Genomic DNA, 23137 nt, shown 5'->3' with positions numbered 1-23137 from the left:
GTCTGTGTGTTTAATTATTTGTTGATTAACTATTGAAATTTTGTTTTATGTCATTTGACTTCTTGCTGCAGTTATTTAAGTTTTCGTCGTTCTATTGAGAGAAAGGATGTCAAACTAAAGCATCGTGTTAAGAGCCAAAACTGTTTCAGCGCATGCTGTCATCTTCGTGCAAAATGCTTCGTACATCCGAAACTCGTATGTCGTCTTGATTTCAGTTACGGATTGTGGTCACCAACATGCTGAATGTGTAAAAATTATTTACCGTAATTCAGGGTAGGCATGTAGTTCTCTTAAACTCTGGACAATTTTAACACATTCAGCAGGTTAATGATCATAAATTCTAACTGAATTGAAGATTAATGACGTAAGAACTTGGGATGTTGAGACCCATTTTGCGCGAAGATTCTCTCAACTGAGGAAGGTGATAGCATTCGGTGAAATGGTTTTAGTTCTAAATAACACGACACCTTAGATAAGCAACCGTTTTCATACTTTACTTTACAAGCAAATGCGTACTCTTTTACTTGTCATTGTTACAGTTTTTAAGGTTCTTAAATTTCTTGTTCTTTCTATACTTAGGTTTCTAAGACAATTTTTGTTTTTGTAATTCATATATATTATAATATAGCAGCGAGAACTCATTAGTCAGAAAACATGTTATGAAAGTTAAAAAAAAAATTGCAGACTTATTACTAGCTATATATATAGACACTCTTCTAACTTTTTTGTGGTCCATTATACAGCATAAGCTACTACTAGAACATATGGTCCTCACTTAACTTTTGTACAATTAACATTAAAAGGTCGTGTCAAATGAATTTATATACTCTAGTCAATTTCGAAACTGCTTTGTTTATGGTTATTTATGAAAAGTCATATTAAATAAAACTGAAATTGGTCCGTTCCTTCCACAGATTTTAGTAAAATAATGCATGCAGTGAATATGTATTTTTGCTGTTGAGCAAAAGTTTGTCTGAATCCATATCAAAATATCTGTTTCTTGCTGACTCTTACCAGTTTTTCTTTATGAATATCAATATCGAAACAGAAATTGGTAGCCAATTTCTACCACCTTCGGTTTTGGCAATTTGATAGAGGTGAAATCTTCGCAGCCTGAATCAATTTCGAAAACATTTTCTCACTGTAGATTACCTTTTGGTTGTATGATGAACAACATTGAAACCGCTTTTCTTTTTCTTTGGTATTTCTGGTTTGAATATATGGTTAAAATAAGAAATGGAACTTATTCTGGAGAACTGAATCCATATCAGAAAAGTTTCTCTCACTGTCTTTGCTCTTAATACATGCCGACGGACGGACGGACGTAGCCATTCAGTAAGATTTTCCGTACTTATAAATAGCATAGTTGGGAAATGTATTTACTAAAATGAGAATGTCGAAGGAAACTTGTATCGTGAGAAAATCCATTAAGATATCCACCACAAGCTCTCGTATTCTTGAGATCTTACCAGAGACTCCCTTCCCCTCTCTGCATCGGTGTTGAAAAATCATCATAATGTATATGTGTTTAGAGGCTGGAAATCTCAATTTTCTCTGGATACAGTCTTCTAGTTACAAGAACAGAACAATGTTCACTGTTACGGAATTAAATACTTGATACCTAGAAAGATCACATTGAGAATTTTCAGCTTTTTGTATTAACATCTAAGCCATTATTGAAGTCAGACCGAATATTTTCAAAAAGATCAGATCTTTGAAATGGGTGAAAGCAACCCTGATTTATGCCTGTCTTGCATGAAAGTAGCTTTGTTCGTATTTGGAGTCCCTTATAACTAAGACGAGAAGTCTGCTCTTTTTTGGGATCCCAAATGCAAAATAATCTTCAATAATCTTCATTGAAGAGTCTCCAAATATTCTCGCTTGGAAGAGTTAACGCATGTACTAGGACATTGGTGAGTGCTTCATAGCTGTTTTCCTTAGTATTAAGTGACACTATTCAGACAATCGACGACATGGACGATCTGGATGCTGAGCACGGCTGGTGCATGTTTAGTGAATAATACAATATATATATGGCTTTCAAAAATCATGGCTTAATTTTGGTTCGTTCTGTTAGTAATATTGCTAAATTAGATAATTTCATCCAATCTTTGTTTCACACAGAAAGAAGCCTTCTTTGCAGGTGAGATCAAAAGCTTTCAATGTGTGGGAACGCAGGGTGTGTTGCCGTGCTGCATGCCAGTGCATGAAAGCACTTTGAAGGCATTGGGACGCTCTTTGGCCAAAGCGTTCGTGTATGGTGAGTGGTAGAAAAGGCGAGACACAAAAACTCGAAAGGTTTGACAGAAACGAAGGAAGTATCACGCTCTGTTCCCATTGCAGGTTGCTGTGTCAAAGAGAAGAAAGTTTATCAAATGTGGTAATGAGCACAGTGGGGACAATGACCACAGATAGTAGTCAACGATCGCCAAACAGAACCCCTCGGTCGCCAATGTCAAATATTCAAGTTCAGGGGAACAACATTGTAAAGAGTGCAGCTGCGAAACAACCAACACCAATGAAGGTGAAGGCAAATACAGAGCCTCGTATGCGGCAGAATAGTCGACCACAGGGTTTGAATGTAAGTTTTCATGACTACAATTTAACTGCTGTTTTCACAAACCTGAAAAGCTAATACTAATGTTTTGACGTTTCAGAAAAAAAAAAAAAAAAGTGTAGAATTTTCTAAGCTGAACCACTGTTTATTTTGTATAACCTGCCTTTTTTGTTTTCTCCTCCCCCACAATCATGCTTTCTTTCTTTTTAGGTTATTGTCGAGGTAAGTACTGTTTGGTATTTTAGTTATTGTTTGAGACTGAGTTTAGTTGCTTTTCATGGGTTTCAATTTGTGGACATGTTCAGACGTTAAATTGACACGATTCTATGTGCGACGTTTTCAGAATGCTGTCCCAAATTTCAAGACTGAAAATCAACTGTCAAGGCTGATCGGCCAGTACGCTGCCTCCAACCGACAAAACAACATCGCTTCCTGTTCTCTCGACACCGAAGGACTCTTCGACCTGGAAGGCATGGATGAGAACCCAGCCGAGATTTTCCATTCGGGAGAGGAAAGCGACACAGACGGTAAGTCTCCAGGTTCACCCATTGACCTCTTTCAGTAATCGTTACATATGTAAAGAATCGCGCGCGGACAGTCTCGCAAGAGAGATCCTGTTCACATGCCAAATTTATGTACAGTACCCAACTTATGGAAGAAATTTCCAATATCCGTAAAATTTGCGAACAGTTTTTACATCTGAAGTAAGAAGTAGTTACAGATTTTTAAATTCTATTTTGAGAGCCATCTAGTGAGTGAGGCTTGAACTACGCACTGCACTTGTCATAAACTGTACAAAACCTGCTGCCGTATGCTGCTTGCGGACTTTCTACTTAAGAGGCTTCATCGCGGCGAAATTAAAATACCGCTAATTTTACAGTATTTATGTGATATCTTCAAATAGATAAAAGATAATTGAAATGTGAAACAAGAGCCCCTAGACAATATTATTTTGCGTGAGATACCGTTATCACAAGTCACCTAGTGGCTTTACTTTTTCAGCTGTTTAGAAACGCGAAAATAAATGCCGATTTTCAAAATGGCTCGAAATCGAAAGCAGATAAGTGAGTCGTCGTGATAACGGTTTCTCATGTAAAATGGTATTGTCTAGGGCACTCTTGTTCCACATTTCGATTATCTTTTATCTATTTGAAGATATCACATAATTAATGTAAAATTAGCGGTATTTTAATTTCGCCGGGATGAAGACTCTTAAGCTAGGAGCTTCTCGATCGATCTGTTTCTGTAAGTGGAAGACTGACCGTATTAGCAGGAGCATAGCTTCGGATTGGAAACCATGGTCACTGAAAGTGTGCACTATTTTCTTCAAAAGGATTTAACTTCAGAAAATGTATTTTCTAATACACGCAAACAATTGATATCAACACAATATGAAAACATTATTAAAGAAATATTGTGAATATTCATTTATTGAGATAAAACAGTGCTGAAATAATTATAAAAAGGTAGAGTTCAGTTAATTATAATTACAACAAAACTGTGGAGTTGTGAAGGCGCGCTTCATTTGTCTTCGTTGCCAGGTCAAACTAGGAGCTTTTATACTTCTTGCAATGTGTTAAAATTTCAGTGAATATTTACAGTAGTTAAGTCTCCTATTTGTTTGTATTGCATTGTATATGTTCTCTCATTCGAAATTACATTTCTACTATATCTGTATTTAAGGCAGATGAGAAATGCGATTTCGAAAATATCTTGGAGAAAACTGAATAGGTCGTTAAATAAAGTAAAAGATTTTATATATAGTTCGGAAACCTTGAAAAAAACAAGTTACGAAATGGATCTTCATACAAATACATTAACAAATTATAGACCTACGTGGGTGCATAAATACGTCGTTTTGCAGCTCTAGCCCGCTCAAAATTGATTGGAACAAAAAAGTAACGGATCGAACGAAATGTAGAATGAAGATCGATGTAAATGAACGCAGAAATTATTTTTTTTTAAGACTCCAGTAAATATGTACCGAGTTGGCGACAGGGTTAGCTCGAAGTTTAGAATGGAAATATAGTCTTCTAGAAACGAAAAAAATCAAAGATCAGGAACCAAATGTGTAACACATTCCATATCCAGAGGTATATTAATCCATATTCACAGTGATTGTTACTAAGCTCAAAATAATCACTGCGTTCTGTTGTCCGACCTCCATCGACATTTAGTTCCAGAATTGACCTTTTCGTATATGTATCAGGCGTTCGGAGAAGTAAAGCGAATTCAACGAAGACTTGTTTCCTGAAAATGCGCTCTGGATGGTCAAAATAATCGTCAATTTATTTTGAAACTATTTTCTCAGGGAAAGAGAAATTACTTCTACGAACTGTACAAAGTATGAGAACTGGGTGCCACAGTTTGTATTTGTTGTAACTACTCCAGCCCCTCAAATGTAACATCTGAATGTTCAGATTTTGTTTGTTTTATTGAGTTCTCCCTTTCCATCTGCAACGCCTCATATCAACCCGACCAATTTGTGGCTGGTTGTAAGTCCGAAACAACGCTTTCTTTGTTTGCATCTATTTATTTTTCCGTGTGAAGATTCATTTCGAACACCCTGAGTATATACATTATAAATAGGAGATTGAAATTAGTAACTGCTTAGCAGTAGAACGTAATAGCATAGGAGTACGTTGAAATCTATTCCATTCACTACCGCCACTACCAAAAGAATACATTAGGACACTTGTATATATTACTGGTTTCTGATTGAGATGCCATTGATTTCTCCATATAATTGATCATATAATAACTTGGATGAAATATCGTGAGTTTTAACAGATACAATAGCCCGGATGCAAGGTGAGTCTTTGTATGTCTCTCTATAGTTGTCGGTGTTCATAAGATTCGGACGCGAAAAATTTATTTTATTGTCATTTTGTTTCAGATTCCGGTAGCCATGACGAGGGAATTCATATTCCACGACAGCGAGTGTTGCCACCCGTTGCGAAGTCTTTACCTGTAAACGTCCCAACATTTCTCCCCATGGGGCGAGGAGGAGAGGACAGTGAGGATGAAAGGGTAAGTGAACTTCATAACCATTGACAGATCATTTGGCAGGAACTGCTGTTATCTTCGTCTTCACACACACCATTAAGATCTTCCATCCGGTGATATATTTTCCCTGTCTCCCATGCTTACTATTCCGTCCCTCAGAATACAGAATAGTCTAATCTCTTCATCACTTTCAAAACTGTTCTTCCCTCTACCATTTTAGGGCTCCTTTGTGGCCATATGGTTCACATACACATTTTTGTTGCCGGAAACTCGGGTTCGATTTCCGGCGGAGTTTTATGTGGTTCAGATCCGACGTTAAGCTGTAGCTCCGTGTCATGTAGTCTCGATGTTGAAAGGGATGCTAAATTTTAATTCAAATTAAAATCTTGCACTTTTTGTATGAGTTTCGATAAAAGTCCTTAATTGATTAGGTACACTGAGAAAAATGATTGGGTTGAAACGTGACACACGGTCTGTTTAAAAAGTTTTAAACCACATTGGGTTGTTTGGGAACAATGGGTGGTCACTTGCAACCCAACTGCATTAAGCGTTGAGCCAACAAAATGACTGTATGTTACTGTAGAATATTTTAAACCAACACTTGGGCCATACTTGGTTAACAGAAAGTGTCATGATGCGTGAAACATATAGTCTAAAGAAACTGATTTATGTGGACAATTTAGTACTACAAAAATTACAACACATGTTTGTTATTTATTGTCTATTTAGTCGAAATTATAGCACGATTACTATAGCAATGTTAGCTCCGCCCAAGCGGAAGGCTACAGACGAAGAAAATATCACCGAATAGAAATATTGCATCGAAGCCACAATGTATGAATAGCGGTGCTGCCATCTTTCTTCTGTATCTGTTATTCTTATATCCTAGCACATAAGAAAAACAGATGGCACAACTGTTACTCGTGTAACTCTTGTCAGACTATTTACAAGTTTAAAAAACTATTATTGTGACAAATTACAGAAAATGTAGAACGTGATTTGTTACTTACGTAAATGCCAAATATACTGCGTAAAGCTTTGAAATAACTACTTACTGACTGTGAGCAATGGAAGTACTCACAGCTAGTAAATGGTTACTTTTATGCTTGAAAGGCGATATCCTCTTGCTGTTGAATAAAAACCCAAGCAACACGCTAAAGTGGTAGTAATTTTGTGTAGTGTAGTGTTGGGTCACCTTTGTAAACAAATGAACCGCACATAATTAATATTGAGCACATATTGTGTTAAATCCCTTAACGTAACCTTGACTTTTCTGACACATTATGTCGTCATGTTTCAACTCCACCTTGGGTTATTTGCACTCCCGCCCCTCTCCAAGCGACCCCACGGTTGTTCACTTTCAATTATACGTTTGGTCAAATGCATAACCGAGTTCATTGAATTTAAATTTTGATGGGTCATATTATACACCAAGTTGGGTTAAACTGTTGACTGGATATGCTATTTCACACCAATTGGGTCGGACTCCTACATTTAACTATACGTTGAGTTGAACTTATTTCAACCCAATTTAATTAAATGCTTTGACCTTATTTAAGTCGGAGCAGTTGTAGCCCCTGGTTGGGTTAAAATATACGCCAGTAAGTCAGTTTCAACCCAATCATTTTTCTCAGGTATTAATGAAATACTAATCTTGATCTTCAACTAAGAGCGTGACATACTAAAAATAATACAAAATTTACTGTTTTTCTTGCTTCTTTTTCATAAGTGAAAGAGGTAATGAAATGCAACTTACCATAATCATAGATAATGTTATTCTGCAACATAAAATATGAATCTTGCCATCCATAGTGCTGCCTTAACTTAGATTTTGGGGAAACGTTATTCTGGCAACACTGAAAATTCTTCAGGTTTATATATTTTGTTGTAGAATAACATTATCTATGATCGTGGTAAGTTGCATTTCATTATCTCCTTTCACTTATTGAAAATAAGCAAAAGAAAAATGGTAAATTTTGTATTTTTAGTATGTCAGGCTCTTAAATGAGTTGTTATAAGTTTGTGACTACTTAAATTTATGAGATTGTATTATTCTATGCTAAGATATAATAAAAATAGCAATGAATGCAAAATTTAATACGTAAAAGGACTATTTTCTTCTTTTTCAGCATTTAGGAACTTAGTTGCTTACATATTTACTGCGTGTAATTTTTATTATTATTATTATTATTATTATTATTATTATTATTATTATTATTATTATCTGTACGAAGGCAAATTGGAAAGTAACGCACAATATATATATATATTTTTTTTTTTTCAAAAAAGTTCAATATGTACAAAACCCAAACAAAGCACTAATGAACTTACATCTTTGACCTACTTTTCTACATAGTCAGCAAGTTTCTCAACACATTTCTTCCAGCGTGGTACCAGTTTCAAGATGCCTTGTTCGTAGACGTCAGTTTGGTTGGATTATAGCCATCTGCGGACTGCTGATTTCACTTCCGCATCTATCGCATTGTATTGGCCGGCGAGGAATTTCTTCATGGGACCAAAGAGATGAAAGGTCCACACACCGATCGTTTAAAATTGCTGCCTCGATGGCGCGGATATTCTGCGATGTTGAAGCTGTTACTGGCCGCCCGGAGCGTGGCGCATTACTAAGGTTCTCACGGGCCTCTTCAAAGAGTGCATACCATCTGGAGACATTGCTACGGTCCATACAATCGTCCCCATACACGACACGCATGTCCCTGTGAATTTTACTCGGTGTATGCCCTTGGGTCCACAAAAATCTAACCACACTTCGCTGCTCTTCACGCGTGGACGACAGTAACATGCTCGCCATGTTTGTTTCGTAGTTCAGGCTTGTCTCGCTAGAGCTACACAGAACAAAATACCCTCTCTAGCGCAAACTTCAAACTCTCTCGTCGTCCAGCTGCAATACCTGGGGAGAAAACTATTGTGCGTTACTTTCTGATCTGCCCTCCTATTTATGACTAATCTGAAATATTTTGTTTTAACATCTCCTCTGCTGTCATAATAACTGTAATAGATCTGTGGTGGAGAGAGAGTTTGCATTAAAATTGGTCCAATAAATTTTCTTCGCTTTGAGTGTACCTTTGTAATCAACTTGTGTTACAGATGCCTTATTCTAGCTTCATTTGCCATTGTTTCTACTCCTTTTAAAATTGATGTTCTTTCTGTTTGCAGCATCAACCTCAAGATCCGATGGACATCGCAGCATCCATCAAAGCCCTGGCGAAGAGTGTTCACGGAGACTCCAATGTGTTTGGAGATTTGCCAAGACCTCGCTTTAGTACTCAGCTTTGACGTGGATAAGAATCGTTTCGCAGTCGTTAAAATCTATTGATCCGTTCTAGTGAATTCCTCCGCTTTTCATTCTCTCCCATCCAAATCCTTTGTCACCGTTCGTCAAAATGTCATGACAATACCACCAGCCATGTGCACAGTATATCATTATTTGGGGCTCCTCCGTAGGAACAAGGAGAGCTCATTTTGCGGAAGTCGTCAAACAAATCTCGAAGTGGCCTGCTTGTCTTAGAACATTGTTGCGTTCCCACAGAGACCAAATAAGGTTTCCATATATTCGTGTTGGTTAATACATCGCTGTTTGTGCTCAGATAAACTTTTATTTTTTAATTTTGCTTAAAGGTTGCAATTACCTGTTGATACTCGTATAAAGAATTTATTCAAGAGTGAAGGACTTGCATAATCAGCTTTGTCAACTCATTACTTTGTAAAAATACTCATTTATTTCATCAGATGTTCAACCTTAAATAAAAGCACTGTACCTGTTTCTAGTCGAAATTAACGATATTCAGGAGATGGAAAGAAACTTCTTTTGCATCACAAACTTCATTCTAACATTACTTACGTGTTTAATGTCTGCAAAAAAGCTACCAATTTCTCTAAATTATTTAAAAATATGGTTAAGAAATTAGCTTAAGAACGTTACAGTTGCGTAGACTATTTTGTAATCTTTTTTCCAATCTTAAGACAATACATTTGAAGAAAGTAAAATCAAATTTTAGGGACTAATTAATTGTTTGATGAAAACGATAATCCACTAGTCATTAAGAAGAGTCTTTCACAAACACTTTTGAGATTAGCTTTTATAAGTGAAAAGAATTATGAAATACGAAATAAGAAAATTAATTGATTTTCTTGTTGAAATTTTGTAGGATTTATGACGTTTATCCTGAAATTAATTGAATGTAATGTTAGAAAGCTGCTGTAAGAACATTGCATTAGTTCAAAGAGAAACGAACGTATTTTTTTTATATATATATGAATTTATCTGTACCCTTTTGTTGAAACATTGCTTAGTATGTGTGTGTGATGAGTGGGTGTTTGTGGATTTGAGAGTTTCAGAAAGTATAAATATGAATAATGTGTTAAACAATCATGAAACGACAATGTTTATTTTTTGTTATTTTAAAAAGGTATTAATTACAGTCCAACTTATTGGCTAATAATTTTTAGACTGTCTGTTCAACTATTTCTTTATAAAACTTTTTTTTTTCAGATTTATATATCGTGTAACATATACTTCAAATTTTGTTTTCTTCAAGATTTCAAAATTCTTGTTGATAACTTTGTTGGTTGAGTAAATCCTTTTTAATAGATAATGAAAAATATTGTATATGTGCATTTATGCCCATTTTTTATTATTATTTCTATATAATTATTCATTTGTATTGTTTTTTTTATGAAAGACTGAATATGAGAAAGTATAGATGGTGCTTTTTTTTTTTTTTGTAAACGGAAGTACCATGTTGTATGGTCGGGTGGTTTTGGTCTCTTTAGTTACCACTTACGTTGTGCTTATATCGTTGAAGACTGCGGGAATTATGTGAAAACAGTTATTTTCGTTGTATTAAAAAGTTGATGAAATTGTTTGTAGTCTGCAGGGCACTTTCTGTTTTCTTTCGGAAAATGAAGAAAGTGGATGCTAAAGCTGTTGTGCTTCCTTCATCAAAAGTAAAGAAAAATTAAAAATTACTCTGTTGTGTTTCACTTTAAACCTTTGTCTGTAGTTTTATCAATAAGATTTTTTTCTGATAGACCCATTTTTTATAACTATTATTTGGTATTAAAAATTAATGTTTGAGGTACTGAATTTCTTTCGTAGGATAGTTGGCTTTGGAAGGCATTTGACGAGTGGCAGTGTTACTTGACTGCAATATCCCGCCACCACTTTCCCTTGCACTAAAGAATGAAATTGCTAGGGGAGTTCGGCCGGGATGCTCTCTCTGTCCAACAATTTTTAATCTCTCTCTAGAAGAGATAGTGAAAATGAGCCTACAAAATAAAGATGGCATTTCAATAGGAGGTAGAATGATTGGGTGTATACTGTTTACAGAGGATATGGCGTTTGTTGCAGAATCTGAAGAGAAAATTACAAAGCTCATAGCAAGTCACTTTTTTCCAAATTTGTCACTAAAGGTCACTTTTTTGGGAGGTAAAGTGACTTTTTCGTGTGATTTATGTTTTGCATTGGCAGTTTTCTAAGAAATTATAAATGGAAAAAGGCAGAAACTCTTCTGAAAGCTTCAGTACTTGCTTCGTGTGATTTATGTTTTGCATTGGCAGTTTTCTAAGAAATTATAAATGGAAAAAGGCAGAAACTCTTCTGAAAGCTTCAGTACTTGCTTCGTGTGATTTATGTTTTGCATTGGCAATTTTCTAAGAAATTATAAATGGAAAAAGGCAGAAACTCTTCTGAAAGCTTCAGTACTTGCTTCGTGTGATTTATGTTTTGCATTGGCAGTTTTCTAAGAAATTATAAATGGAAAAAGGCAGAAACTCTTCTGAAAGCTTCAGTACTTGCTACCACATCTGAAACAGTCATCTTTATTCTCTTTTCAGCTTTTATTCTTTCTAAAGCACTGTGGATGGTTGGTGGATGCTTAAGCTCAGAAGGTAGGGTTGAGAACCCTTCTGTGTCTATTCTTTTTTCTATCATAATAGTCTTTTAGTTTTCTCTCGTAGTAGTTAACGCTCCACTCAAAGTTGTGTGTGTGTGATTGTGGTTCATCTTGTGTTATGCTTCTTATATGTTCTTCTTAAGAGTAGATGGATGAATTTGAATATTTTATGGCTTTGAGAACTCTCAATGCTAAGTTAAATATAATGTCTGGAATGAAGAAATTCGGAAATAGGCCAGTACTGGTTCCATTTACTCAGAAGCTTCTTACATCTGCTAAGTCTGCTTACCGTAACTACAAAGCATACTTAGAAAACCTAAGAAAGGAGAAAGCTCAAAAAGAAGTAAAGAAGAAAAGATGAAACAGAACAACAAAGAGGTAATGGAGAAATTGACAAAGGAAAAAAGGGAGATTTTGGTCACTTTTCAACTATTTACAAGAGACCAGACCACTATGAGCTCTGAAATTAAGATGATAGAAAACTTGAGGAAGGGCTGTGAAGAATATGGGATGAAAATAAATGTTAGAAAAAACAAAAGCCATGGTGATTGGAATGAAGCGGTAGAAGTCAAATATAGAAGTAGAAGGGGAGAAAATAGAACAGGTGACTGTTTCTGGTACCTGGGTAATAATGATGATATGAAGTGTGAAGGTGAAATAAAAGCAAGAATAGCAGTGGTGAAAGAAGTCTTTAGGAGGAATAAAAAACTATTTTGTAGGACAAAGAGTTCAGAGAGATAAAAAATAACTCAAAGTGCTTCGTGTGGAGTATTGTATTGTATGGGTCAAGATACATGGATATTACGCAAAAATGAAACACATGTGGAAGCTTTCGAAATGTGGGTGTGGAGAAGAATGGAGAGAATTAGCTGGGTCACGGAAAACGAATGAGAGGGTGGTAGAAATGGTGGGGGAGAAAAGAGCAATTGTGGGCCTTGCCGGACAAAGGGAACATAGGTCTATGTGCCCTTTTTCCGGCAATCGTTTTAAACGATCCGCCATGTTGTTGTGATTGTGCCCAGAAAGTTTCAAACAAAAATCTCTATTCGTTAGTCTGTGGCAAAACTTTTTTTGAATCTGTGCAGCTGGAAAGAACAAAGAAATAGTCGGCAGCAGACAACAGTGGTGTTTACGTATTTTGCCTGTTGTTTTGAGGTTACATTTATAAAGGAAGTTTATTATTAAATAACAGATATTTAAAGCAATGGAGCAGTCAAAAGCTAAACGTAAACGTAAATCATACAGTAACAATATAAATCTTAAACGTGAAAATGCTAAAGTGAATCGACTTAAAGGTGAAATGTATGTAAACAGATGTGGGAAGACTGTAAGTGGCAAACAGTTTGGTTATGTTCCTGATTGTTGTAGTGAGAAGTGTTGTATTCGTTTTACTAAAGAACATCAGGAAGAATTATTTTCGTTCTTTTATAATCAAGGTAAAGAGCTCCAAGACTCATTTATTTCTAATTGTATAACAAAAACAGAACTTAAAACTCACGCCATTCATCCCAAAAAGGCCCGAATCAATACATGGACCTATAGCCTAAACGTTGGTGGTTTGAATGTATCAGTTTGTCAGGGTTTCTTAAGGAAACTACTACAAGTTAGTCCTAAAAGAATAAGGGTAATCCAACAAAAAATGTTGAATTCACAAGACTTTACAGAACGGAGAGGTCATCACACCAACCGGCCCCACAAATTGAAACCGAACGTTTTGCATTTGATGAAGACGCACCTTGAATCAATTCCACACAGCCTAAGCCATTATAGTGGTAATAAAACCTCTCTCAAATACTTTGACAACCCAGAGCTCAACATTAAAACGTTGTACACTATGTTTCAAGAGTTTTATAGGGCTGAAACTAATGAAAACTTGAAAATGGGCTACCCCCACTATTTTAAGTGTTTTAAGTCTAAGTTTAGTAATGAATTTGGTATAAGAGCACCTAAAAGTGATGTATGTGATTATTGCACAGAGTGCAAAGAAAAACTGGCAAGAAATCCTAATGACCCAATCAAAGTACCGTATCAGGTTCATCAGAGGAAGTATAAGAGAAGACAAGCTTTAAGAAATGAGTACATTGAAAAAGCAAAAAATGATCCATCTTTTTTGGTATGTGAATTTGATTATGCACAAAACTACGCGGTGCCAAGGCTGAATGTTAACAGCCAATTCTATAAAAGGCTTTTATGGCTATATGCATTCAATGTACATGTTTTTAATGATGACGAGTCTTACTTTTACTGTTTCATGGAATCACAAGCATGTAAGAACTCGAACAGTGTGGCTTCATTTTTGTATGATTGCCTTAAAAAATATGTAGAAACATCACAAGTAAAAACTATTGTTTTGTTATCAGACTCTGCGGGAGGACAGAACCGCAATGCTACAATGATTAAGTTTTGCTCTTGGTTCAGCAAAGTGTTTAATGTTGAACTAATTCAGTTGTTTCCAGTTAGGGGACATTCTTTCACACAGTGTGATCGGAACTTTGGGCTCGTTCGGTCTCATATAAAAAAGAAAGAGGTCATTGGAACTGCAAAACCATGGCTTCAAGCTATGGTTCAAGCTCGGCAGAAACCCAGCCCCTTTACTGTAATAATGGATCGAAATCTGATCAAAAGTTGGGACGAGAGCCTTGAACCTTTTTTTTTAAACATTCAAAAGACTTCAAAACATCTGAAGTTCACTATCATGAAATATGTAATGATCAAATACAAATGTGATGGAACTGTATTGTGTTCTCCCAATTTCATCCCTACCTACTCGCCTTTCAAGTTCATGAAAAATGTTAATAAAGCAACATTAGCACAAGTTCAACCAACAACAGTGCTATTTCCTCAAGTGTCACAAGCTAAAATGGTTGATGTTAGAAGTCTGATGAAGTACTTGACCGCTGAGGACCAAAACTGGCTGGAAAGTTTGCTTGAAGAGAACGCTGAGGCCTAACTAGACCTAACAAAACATCCTTTCTATGATTTAGGTATGTAATTTTGTAATAAAGTTTGTTCTTTTAAAACTTGTGTTTTGTTTCCAAACATGATAACTGGTTGCTGGAAAAAGGGCACATAACATGTCTTACAACTTTTATTTTTTACTAAAAGTACTTTTCAGTAATCACCATAGTAATATCACTAACATATAAAGAATGAAATGTCCCACCAAAAAATATTCATCACAGGTGTTTCTTTAATTATAACTAAATATAAATTACAACTCTTAACTTTGAGAGCTCATTCCCGAAAGTACACTTTTACTCTATGTGCCCTTTGTCCGGCAAGGTCCTCAATTTTAGATATTGGTGGGGCATTGGCTAAGAAGGAATTGTATTATGAGGGACGTGCTAAAGGGTATGATGGCAGGAGAGAGAGAGAGAGGGGGGGGGGGCGAAGGAGACTACAATTGGACAATATCAGAACCGAAAAATCGCACGTGAAGACGAATAGGTTGGCGAAAGACCGTAGAGCATGGAAGCTTCTCAGCTACGGCAACCGACGTGCCAATAATGGCAGAATACCTATAATAACAGAACGACTGCTGGGTTGGTTTGGCGGTAGAAAATGGATAGAAGTGAATTGGTGTCAACTAGGTAGAGCCACCCCTCATTCATGTGAACTTTTCCTAGGTGTGACATTCTGTGAAGCGATGTCCATGTGCTTTTTGGCGTGCCTCCAATAGGAGGTTCTTCCAGATGATGGAAATGCCTTTTGAGATACCGTCTCTGCGTTGGGAAATTGTCTTGTCACTATTCTAATGAAGCGCACTGTATTGAAGAATAGTGGTTCGAGCTGTGTTCACAATTCACGTACAGGAACGTATTGGTGACATCGTCGAATGAGACTCACACCAACCTTGCAGACTATTAACGCCCTCTTTGCACTGTTTGACTTTTGCTCAGTTGCTGTAATGAGTGTGGCTTTTGCACAGGTCATGTTCAACTGAAACTCCTGTCAACTACACGCCAGTGTAGCCAGCAATATACCAGGACATAACAGCGGTTAAATGCGTCATTCGGATGAGCCAGTGCTATTAGACTTAATTTTATCGTGGACAATCTTCTGTACCCGTGACACCATTGCCATGTCTGACATCACTCGTAAACAACTAAAGTAGTTTGAAATTTTACCGGCTGCACAAACGTATCAAACGCTTAATAAATGTTTTTTCAGACTCTATATATCGCACCCTTATTACAAAAGTGCCACAACTCAAATTGTCAATTTTAAGTTGTGTATATTCGGATTAGTGAGTCTACCGTCTATCCGGCAATATAAGAATCATTGACCTAGCTTTTCTAGAAGCTGCACGAGAGCGCTAGTTTCACTAGGAAATAACATCAAAGTGAATGTATTACCAACACTTTCAAATGAGATTTACTCAGAAGTACCTGTTTTTGAGTTGTGGCACTTGTGTAGTAAGGGTCTGATATGTACGTTCAACGACTTAACATTAGTAGCGGTCAGTGGCGTATTTAGGGGGGGGGGGCGAAATCTTACTATAGTAAAGTATATAAAATATCTTGCAGAATTTTCCCATTTTCAGGCAAAGTCCCCCCTCCGAAACAAAATCGTAAATACGCCACTGGTCGCGGTAGTCAGACATCGAACACAGATCCACTTCCATCTGCTTCACCTCAACTGAATACGTTGTATCAAGTGTTTCGCTTAGGGTAGCTTGCCGAAAGTGTTTGTTTAAAAAGAAGGTACAAGAGAAAATAAATCTTTAACCTTGGCGAATTCAAGCAATTATATGTAATTACTTTCCTGTAACTATAATTTTATTAGAAACAAAATAAGCAGCTTATATGGAATTTGATTGAATCTCCTTCAAAGTACTGTCCTTGGCTAAGCAATGCTCTTATCTCAAGATTTAATCCATAAGTGGAAGGCTTCTTTTGGGCCTTCAGATCCTCTGTCGTGGTCTTCTCACTATCAGGAATGGTGCCAAAACTTTTCCCTTTAAGCACGGTTTTAATATTTGGGAAGAGAGAGAACTCGCATGGTATTAAATCTTGTGAGTAAGGCGAATGTGGACAGACACTAGAACTCTTTTCCAGCTAAAAACTCGCGGATCAAAAGCAAGGTGTAGCACGACGTGTTCTTGTGTAGGAAGCCATTTTCCCATTTAATGGGCAGTTACAATTCTTTTCACGGACCCATACGAGATGTTCTTTGGAAAGCTCTCGAATAGTCATTCACTTGTTTGAATAAATCATTTGTGCCATTTTGCACGTTTTCATCTGTTTTTGATGTCGAAGGATGTCTCGATTGTTGTTCGTTTTCAACCGATTCATCGCCATACACTGATTGACATTTCGTGAGCTTCTCTGGCACTGTTTTGCAGCTTAGAACAAAATGTTGGCGCGCGACAGATATTCTTAACACGTCCTCTGGAAACCAACTAACGTCACAACTCATTCAAACTCGACACTGACTGTACGAAAGGTTATCGGGTTTAGTAGTTGAAATGAATACAACATCGATAGATGGCACTGTGCAACTACATTCATCGTACTTTTTGATCATATCTTGTATAGTTACTTTCATTTAAGTGCAATATTTTTAATTTTTCATTGAAACTATGGTCTCATTTGCTACTAAATACTCACATCTTTCTATTTTTTATGACAGATTTCCAGTTGAAATATTTACCAATCTAAAGTGTTTTCTTTATTATTATTATTATTATTATTATTATTATTATTATTATTATTATTATTATTATTATTAAAAAAACTACCAGGTTTACTTTGAGTGCTATTTGCAAGATTTAAAGAGAGAATACTTGTTTCTTTGAATGTCTGTCAGGTTTCTGAACATCCCTTTTACGGGGGGTGAGAAAAAGGTCTCTGCGAGCAAATCTATTTTTGGTAAGAAAAATAAATTCCACTACCACCTCCCGTAGGTTCTGTTTGTTTTAATGGACATAAATAATGCCTTTTTGAAAATCTTTTCTGCATTCTACCTATTTTGCTTCTTGTTCCATGTCGAAACCAATTATGAAATGAAGTATTGGCTTTTTGAAAGTAACCCAATTAAAAATGCATTTCATTAAACACTCTGCTTGGGCAGCAAGGGGGTCACATGGCGGATCGAAATTGTTAAATGTCATAGGCATTATGCAAAGTTGTTTTGAAGTATGATTAGCGTCATACTAAAGGCTTGACTACTGCAGGAAACATATGTTAGTTGATCTCTTTAGTATGATACTAATCAGTCAGAACGACTCTCCATATGGCGCCTTATCTCTATGTATAAGTAATGAAATATCATTACAGGGTGTCTACTAAATGTTCATTTTCAAATTCCAGGTTTTATCAGGGTTTTCAAGATTTATTTTTCCTTTTTTTCCAGGTCTATTCAGTAGAGTGACATTTATTGTAACCAGAGATGTTCACCCTCTCGAGGGCATCCTCACCCTCAAGTTCCCTCGCCCACAGTGACGCGAGGGCGAGGACAAGTTTTGGCCGCTAGGGCGAGGGTGCACGATGGCGAGGACAAGCTTCGAGGGTGAGGGTGCGCGAGGGCGACGACAAATTTTGGCCGCGAGGGCGAGCACAAGCTTCGATGGCGAGGGTGAGGGTGCGCGAGGGCGAGGTCAAGTTTCGGCAGCGAGGGTGAGGATGCGCGAGGGCGAGGACAAGCTTCGACGAAGAGGGCGAGGGTGAACGAGGGTGAGGGCCAAGTGTTACTGCGGGAGCGAGGATGCACGATGGCTAGAGACAACTTCCTTCAGGAGAACGAGGGCACTCGAGGGAGGACGACAAGCTTCCTTAAAAGCAACTGTTTTGGAGTTTGCTGTTTGACCTCTTTTGGAGAGAGGCAAAATTTAAAATATCATCTGCCATGTCCCCTAGATGAAAAGTTAGTGTCATAGCAAGGTTATACATTAATCGTATTTTTCCTTTCAGTTAATTGCAGTAGACAATTTTTCGTGTGTACGTACATAATTATTAAAAATAATAATGCAAATAAGAATAATATTTGATTTTTCCCATGAAAGTTTCCGGGTAGAAATAGCACTATATTAAGAAGTAAGTGTGCCTCATTGTTGCCCTTCCTGTGCTGGAGACGTTTTAGATAAGAAGTGTCTACTACACTGTCATGTTTAAAGAGTGTTGGTAGACAGACAGACAGTCACTCACGTCATTCAGCAGTAAATGACAAGAGCACTGATATCTGAACAAACACAATCAATGAGAGAACCATCAGAATGCAGTAGGTCCGATGGAGAAAGACTTGATGGGATGACTTTGGTTCATAGATGGCCATTTTGCTCTGGACTCTCTGGGACTCGGGCTCATTTTTTTCAACTGGGCTCTCGCTCATTTATTCCTTTGGGAATCGTGCTCGGGCTCACTTCCCTCAGTTGGACTCGCGCTGACTTATTTCATTGGCGCTCGCTGTAGCGCTTAATTATTGAACCCGAGAACGGTTGAGCGCGAATGCCGAGCTAGCGAGCGTTGGGCTCGTGAGTTTGGATGCCCATGAAATGGGCTGATTAATAGCATACATCCTCCTCCAATGTCCACCAATGATGAAGTTGTTACAATTAATCGGAATTTTTAACTTTTCATAGATTTGTGACAGCCCAAACTATTATCTGAATCGATATTTGTTAAAATAATGTCAGTCACTCTTGTATCGATTTTCATTGTTTCTGCTTTTATAATCTACGTGGGTAGAGCTATCATTTAGTTACAAAATAAATAATATGTTTTTTCTTGTCCTTAAATAGAAATATCTGACACGTTAATACTGAAATTTTGTTAAAAGAGCTGCTTTAACAAAATAAATTTAATAAGTTCCACAAGACATAAGTTGTTTATGCAGCCGAAATTTGCAACTGTTGACTGATTGCCGTTTAGCGTCCTCTTTCGTCGGCGAGGCTATATGAGAAGTGGACCTAGAGGTTTAACGCGGAATTCGATCCACTGTCGTTCAATGTTCTCCCACTCGGGATTGTCCCCAGGACCCCATGCACCAAAGGTTCGCGTGCAAGCCAGTGAGATAGGGTTTGTATGTTGTGTTGTTCAATGGTTTTTATTAGGAATAAAATACGTTACAGGATGATATACTGATTGTAAATATTATAGTGCAAGTATTGAACGATTGTGGGGTAAAAGGAGAAATATAAATTTGGACAAATTAAAAAAAGGCCTGAAAAAAAAAACTGTAGGATATATGAAACATATAAAACTTAGGAAAAGCCACTTCAGCAAAACGAGCAGGATTTTGTTGGGGGTAAACAGTTTAATCATATTATTATTAATTTCGCACAAATGTGCCACACATCATAGCATGGGCGGTGATTAGGGGGGCAAAGGGGGACAGTCACCCTTCCCCCACTCTTTTGAAATGACCCATTAATGTCGCTATATAGTTTCATTTGGAAATATAAAGTTTTTGTATGTATTAAGGTTCATAGAATGAAAATGAGTGTTCTGAAGTATTTTATTTGTTTGCTGACGGAGTTTCAAAACTAAGCTCTTTAGATCTTTCCCTTTGAATTTGTTCAAATTCCTCAGTTACGCTACATACATCAGCGATGGCCAACGCGTTGACTGTCAAATTCTGACAGATAGTCCGCGGCAGTCACTCTACCGCCACTCATCAAACCTTGATTTCACCCTCACCCTCATGAGAGCCGCCCTTGTGTGGCTGAATACTTATGCTTGCATCGTAGTTCAAGGAACATTTTGAAGTAAAGGCATTGGATACTGTTGATAAATGATGTAAACGTCACTATCGACCGAGATCTCCATTGTAACAGTTATTCCATTTTAGGTGTTCAACAGTAAGTTATACGATAATATGTTTAGTTTCCTTTCTTTAGGACGTATGTTAAGCAAGGGCGGATCCAGGACGGACTTCTGGTGGGGGTGATGGGTTGTAATACTGCTACTTAGAGCTATTTTTAAGAGCTCCAAACTCTGGGATGCGTTTTATTTGTATATATAAAATAAAGAAGTTTCCTCTTCTGGGGGGGAGCGATCGCCCCCTCTGGATCCGCCACTGACGATAAGGAAATAATTCAACAAATAGGTTGAATAATTGATGCTCTGATCCTCACGAAGGAGGCCCTCTCGAGGCCTCCTCACCCTCAATCATATGAGGGCGAGGAAAAGTTTTGAGCACGAAGGCGAGGGCGAGCGAGGATAATGGACAACTTCTATCGCGAGGGCGAGGACAAGCTTCGATGGCGAGGGTGAGGGTGCGCGAGGGCGAGGAAAAGCTTCGACGAAAAGGGCGAGGGCGAGGAGAAGCTTCGACAGCGAGGGTGAGGGTGCGCGAGGGCGAGGACAAGTTTTGGCCGCGAGGGCGAGGACAAGCTTCGACGGCAAGGGCAAGTTTCGACAGCGAGGGTGAGGGCGAACTGCAACTGCGAGGGTGAGTGAGGTCGAAGTAAAATGAACATCTATGATTGTAAGACGTGTAAGTTAATGCAATTTTATATAGTTCTTAACAAAAACTGGTTATAATTAGAGAATGAATATGGCAAGTGATAATTTCTTTAAGTGACAAGATGAAAAGGAAAAAAACTGACTGAAATGTAGGTTCTCAAAACATTTTACACAAGAAAATGTTTAATTAAAATCTCCCCTACCAGAAGGCCGGTTGAGAAAAATGTGCAGTAGCTTTAAATATCCTAATGTAGGAATACTATACAGGGGTGAACCTTAATTAAACCGACAAACTTCGGGAAATGATTCTCGGCACCCAAACAAGAAAAAAAAAAAAAAATCCTCTTTAACTCTTCTCCAGGGCGCATAGTTTCCGAGCTAAAAGGTGCCGAAAGTGTGGAAAAATGAACTTATCATACCAATCCCAAAAACAACATTTTAAAGACATTTTTAAAACTTCCAGGTTCCTCGTCCAATTCCAGGTTATTTCCAGGTATTCCAGGTCCAAAAGTAGATTCCAGGTTTTCCAGGTCAGTAGACACCCTGCATTAGATGGGTGCCAGAACCTCTGGTATCGCCGCTTTCAGAGGTTGATTCACTTATATTGAGCCGAATTTGAATGTGCTACTTATCTAGGAAATGCAGTCTTTCCATCACCGATTTTTCGATCGGCAGCACATTTCTACTATTGCCCGGTATCGGAGTTTCCATTGCAAGCTGGACCATGAGTAATGCATCCCACTCCTCTTTACTCTTCGGAACTGCAGTCATCCATCGGTCTTCCAGGTTGAGAGTTGTGCAGGGCTGATCCGCCAGCATTTAAAACCTGCCATCGAGCCCATTCTAAACATAAGCCTCGTATGTGGATTGCCTTCTCTGGACGCCAACCTCACTATGACCTGTTTGATAACTGGAATTGTGTGTGGACTAGGGATGGCCAGAACCGGTTCCTGGTGGAACCGGTTTTCGGGTCTGAACGGATCCGGTTCCGGAACCGGTTTTTCGGATCCAGGTCTGGAACCGGTTCTTCGGATCCAGGTCTGAAACCGGTTCTGAAAACAAGATCTCCAAGAACCGGTTCCGCTGGAACCGAAACTTTGTGACCATCCCTACGCTAAACCCGAGCTGCTGGCAGGCTGTGAACAGTATGCTAGGTGAAATGGTGGAAGCGACAGGCAAGCGCCCAGGCGGCGGCCGCTTGTCTCATTTGGCTAAATAAACTGGGTAACTGGCAAACTCATTGGTTAAACAGGCAAACTGGCCAACTCATTTGGCTAAACACCCACTGGTGGACCAAAATTTTTTTCTGGGGGCACAAGCGGGTCTGGGCGGGGAAGGCACAAGCGCATGGTCCTCCTTGCATTTTTTGAAGGTGAACTTTGTTCCTCCTTTATGGGTCTTTGGGGGCTTTCAGATTCAGATCTGGAACCGGGTTTTCGAATCCAGGTCCGGAACCGGTTCTGAAAACGAATCTCCGAGAACCGGTTCCTTGCGGAACCGGAACTTTGTGGCTATGCCTAGTTTGGACGACGCATGGACCCGGGGCCATGGGACTGGGTGAAGCATATGCGCACCCAGCAGGAGCGGATGGAGTGATGCCATGAAAGGAAGTCCTGGGGGTCTGCGGTGCAGGAACCTCCAACGAACCATTGGTTCCTTCCCTTACAGTGGGACGTGGATCCTCTCGCCAATACTCATCAGTCGGCGGTGCGAATTCCTGTCTTCTCGTCACTTTGACTCGGAGTCACGGTTGACAAGGGTCACAAAAGGATCGAACGAAGACGGGGAAGAAAAGAAAAGAGGATTTTGTCATTTAGTAAATTATGACCTTGCATCACAGACCACTTATTGTTACTGGCACTATGCGCACATAAGAAAAGCTTCGAACAAAGATACTTAGTTATCAAAGATAAGTCGATTGACACTGCTGGAGCTCTCAGTAAGCTGTCGCAGCTTATCGTGCATAGACAATTACAACGGGCATCTTTCTCCTTGGGTATTTACGCAAATTTGCGAAATGACGTCAAACTGTCTCGGACAAGCAATCCCGTCTACTATTAGCATGTACCCAATAAGGGCCTGTCCCTGTTGAAGCTCATCGTCGACTTACTATAAGTAAGGGTGTTCTAACATGTTTCGACCTGAGATTTGCCGGAGGTGGAAATTTGCGAATAACGGTTGTCATTGCTGTGCACCTGATTTCCACAAAGAAGAATGGTGCATTGCAGCCTATAGACTCTTTTGTCATATTTGAT

The 23137-nt window shown here is 38.2% G+C and overlaps 1 protein-coding gene across 1 annotated transcript in view; it reads left to right on the top strand.

Annotated features, from left to right (window-relative positions):
• Positions 1 to 10549, top strand: part of PRAS40 (Proline-rich Akt substrate 40 kDa) — a 44682-nt gene extending 34133 nt beyond the window's left edge. The window contains exons 6-9 of the mRNA XM_081739311.1: positions 2344 to 2581; positions 2901 to 3084; positions 5454 to 5587; positions 8741 to 10549. Coding sequence (XP_081595437.1) covers positions 2344 to 2581; positions 2901 to 3084; positions 5454 to 5587; positions 8741 to 8860 — 676 coding nt within the window. The 3' untranslated portion in view covers positions 8861 to 10549. The remainder of the gene's footprint in view (positions 1 to 2343; positions 2582 to 2900; positions 3085 to 5453; positions 5588 to 8740) is intronic.
• The last annotated feature ends 12588 nt before the right edge of the window (positions 10550 to 23137 follow it).

The sequence above is a fragment of the Thermobia domestica genome, chromosome 14 (genome assembly GCF_964235325.1).
Source record: "Thermobia domestica chromosome 14, izTheDome1.hap1.1, whole genome shotgun sequence".
Classification (NCBI taxonomy): Eukaryota; Metazoa; Arthropoda; class Insecta; order Zygentoma; family Lepismatidae; genus Thermobia; species Thermobia domestica.
This window is presented reverse-complemented; position numbering and strand designations above follow the sequence as displayed.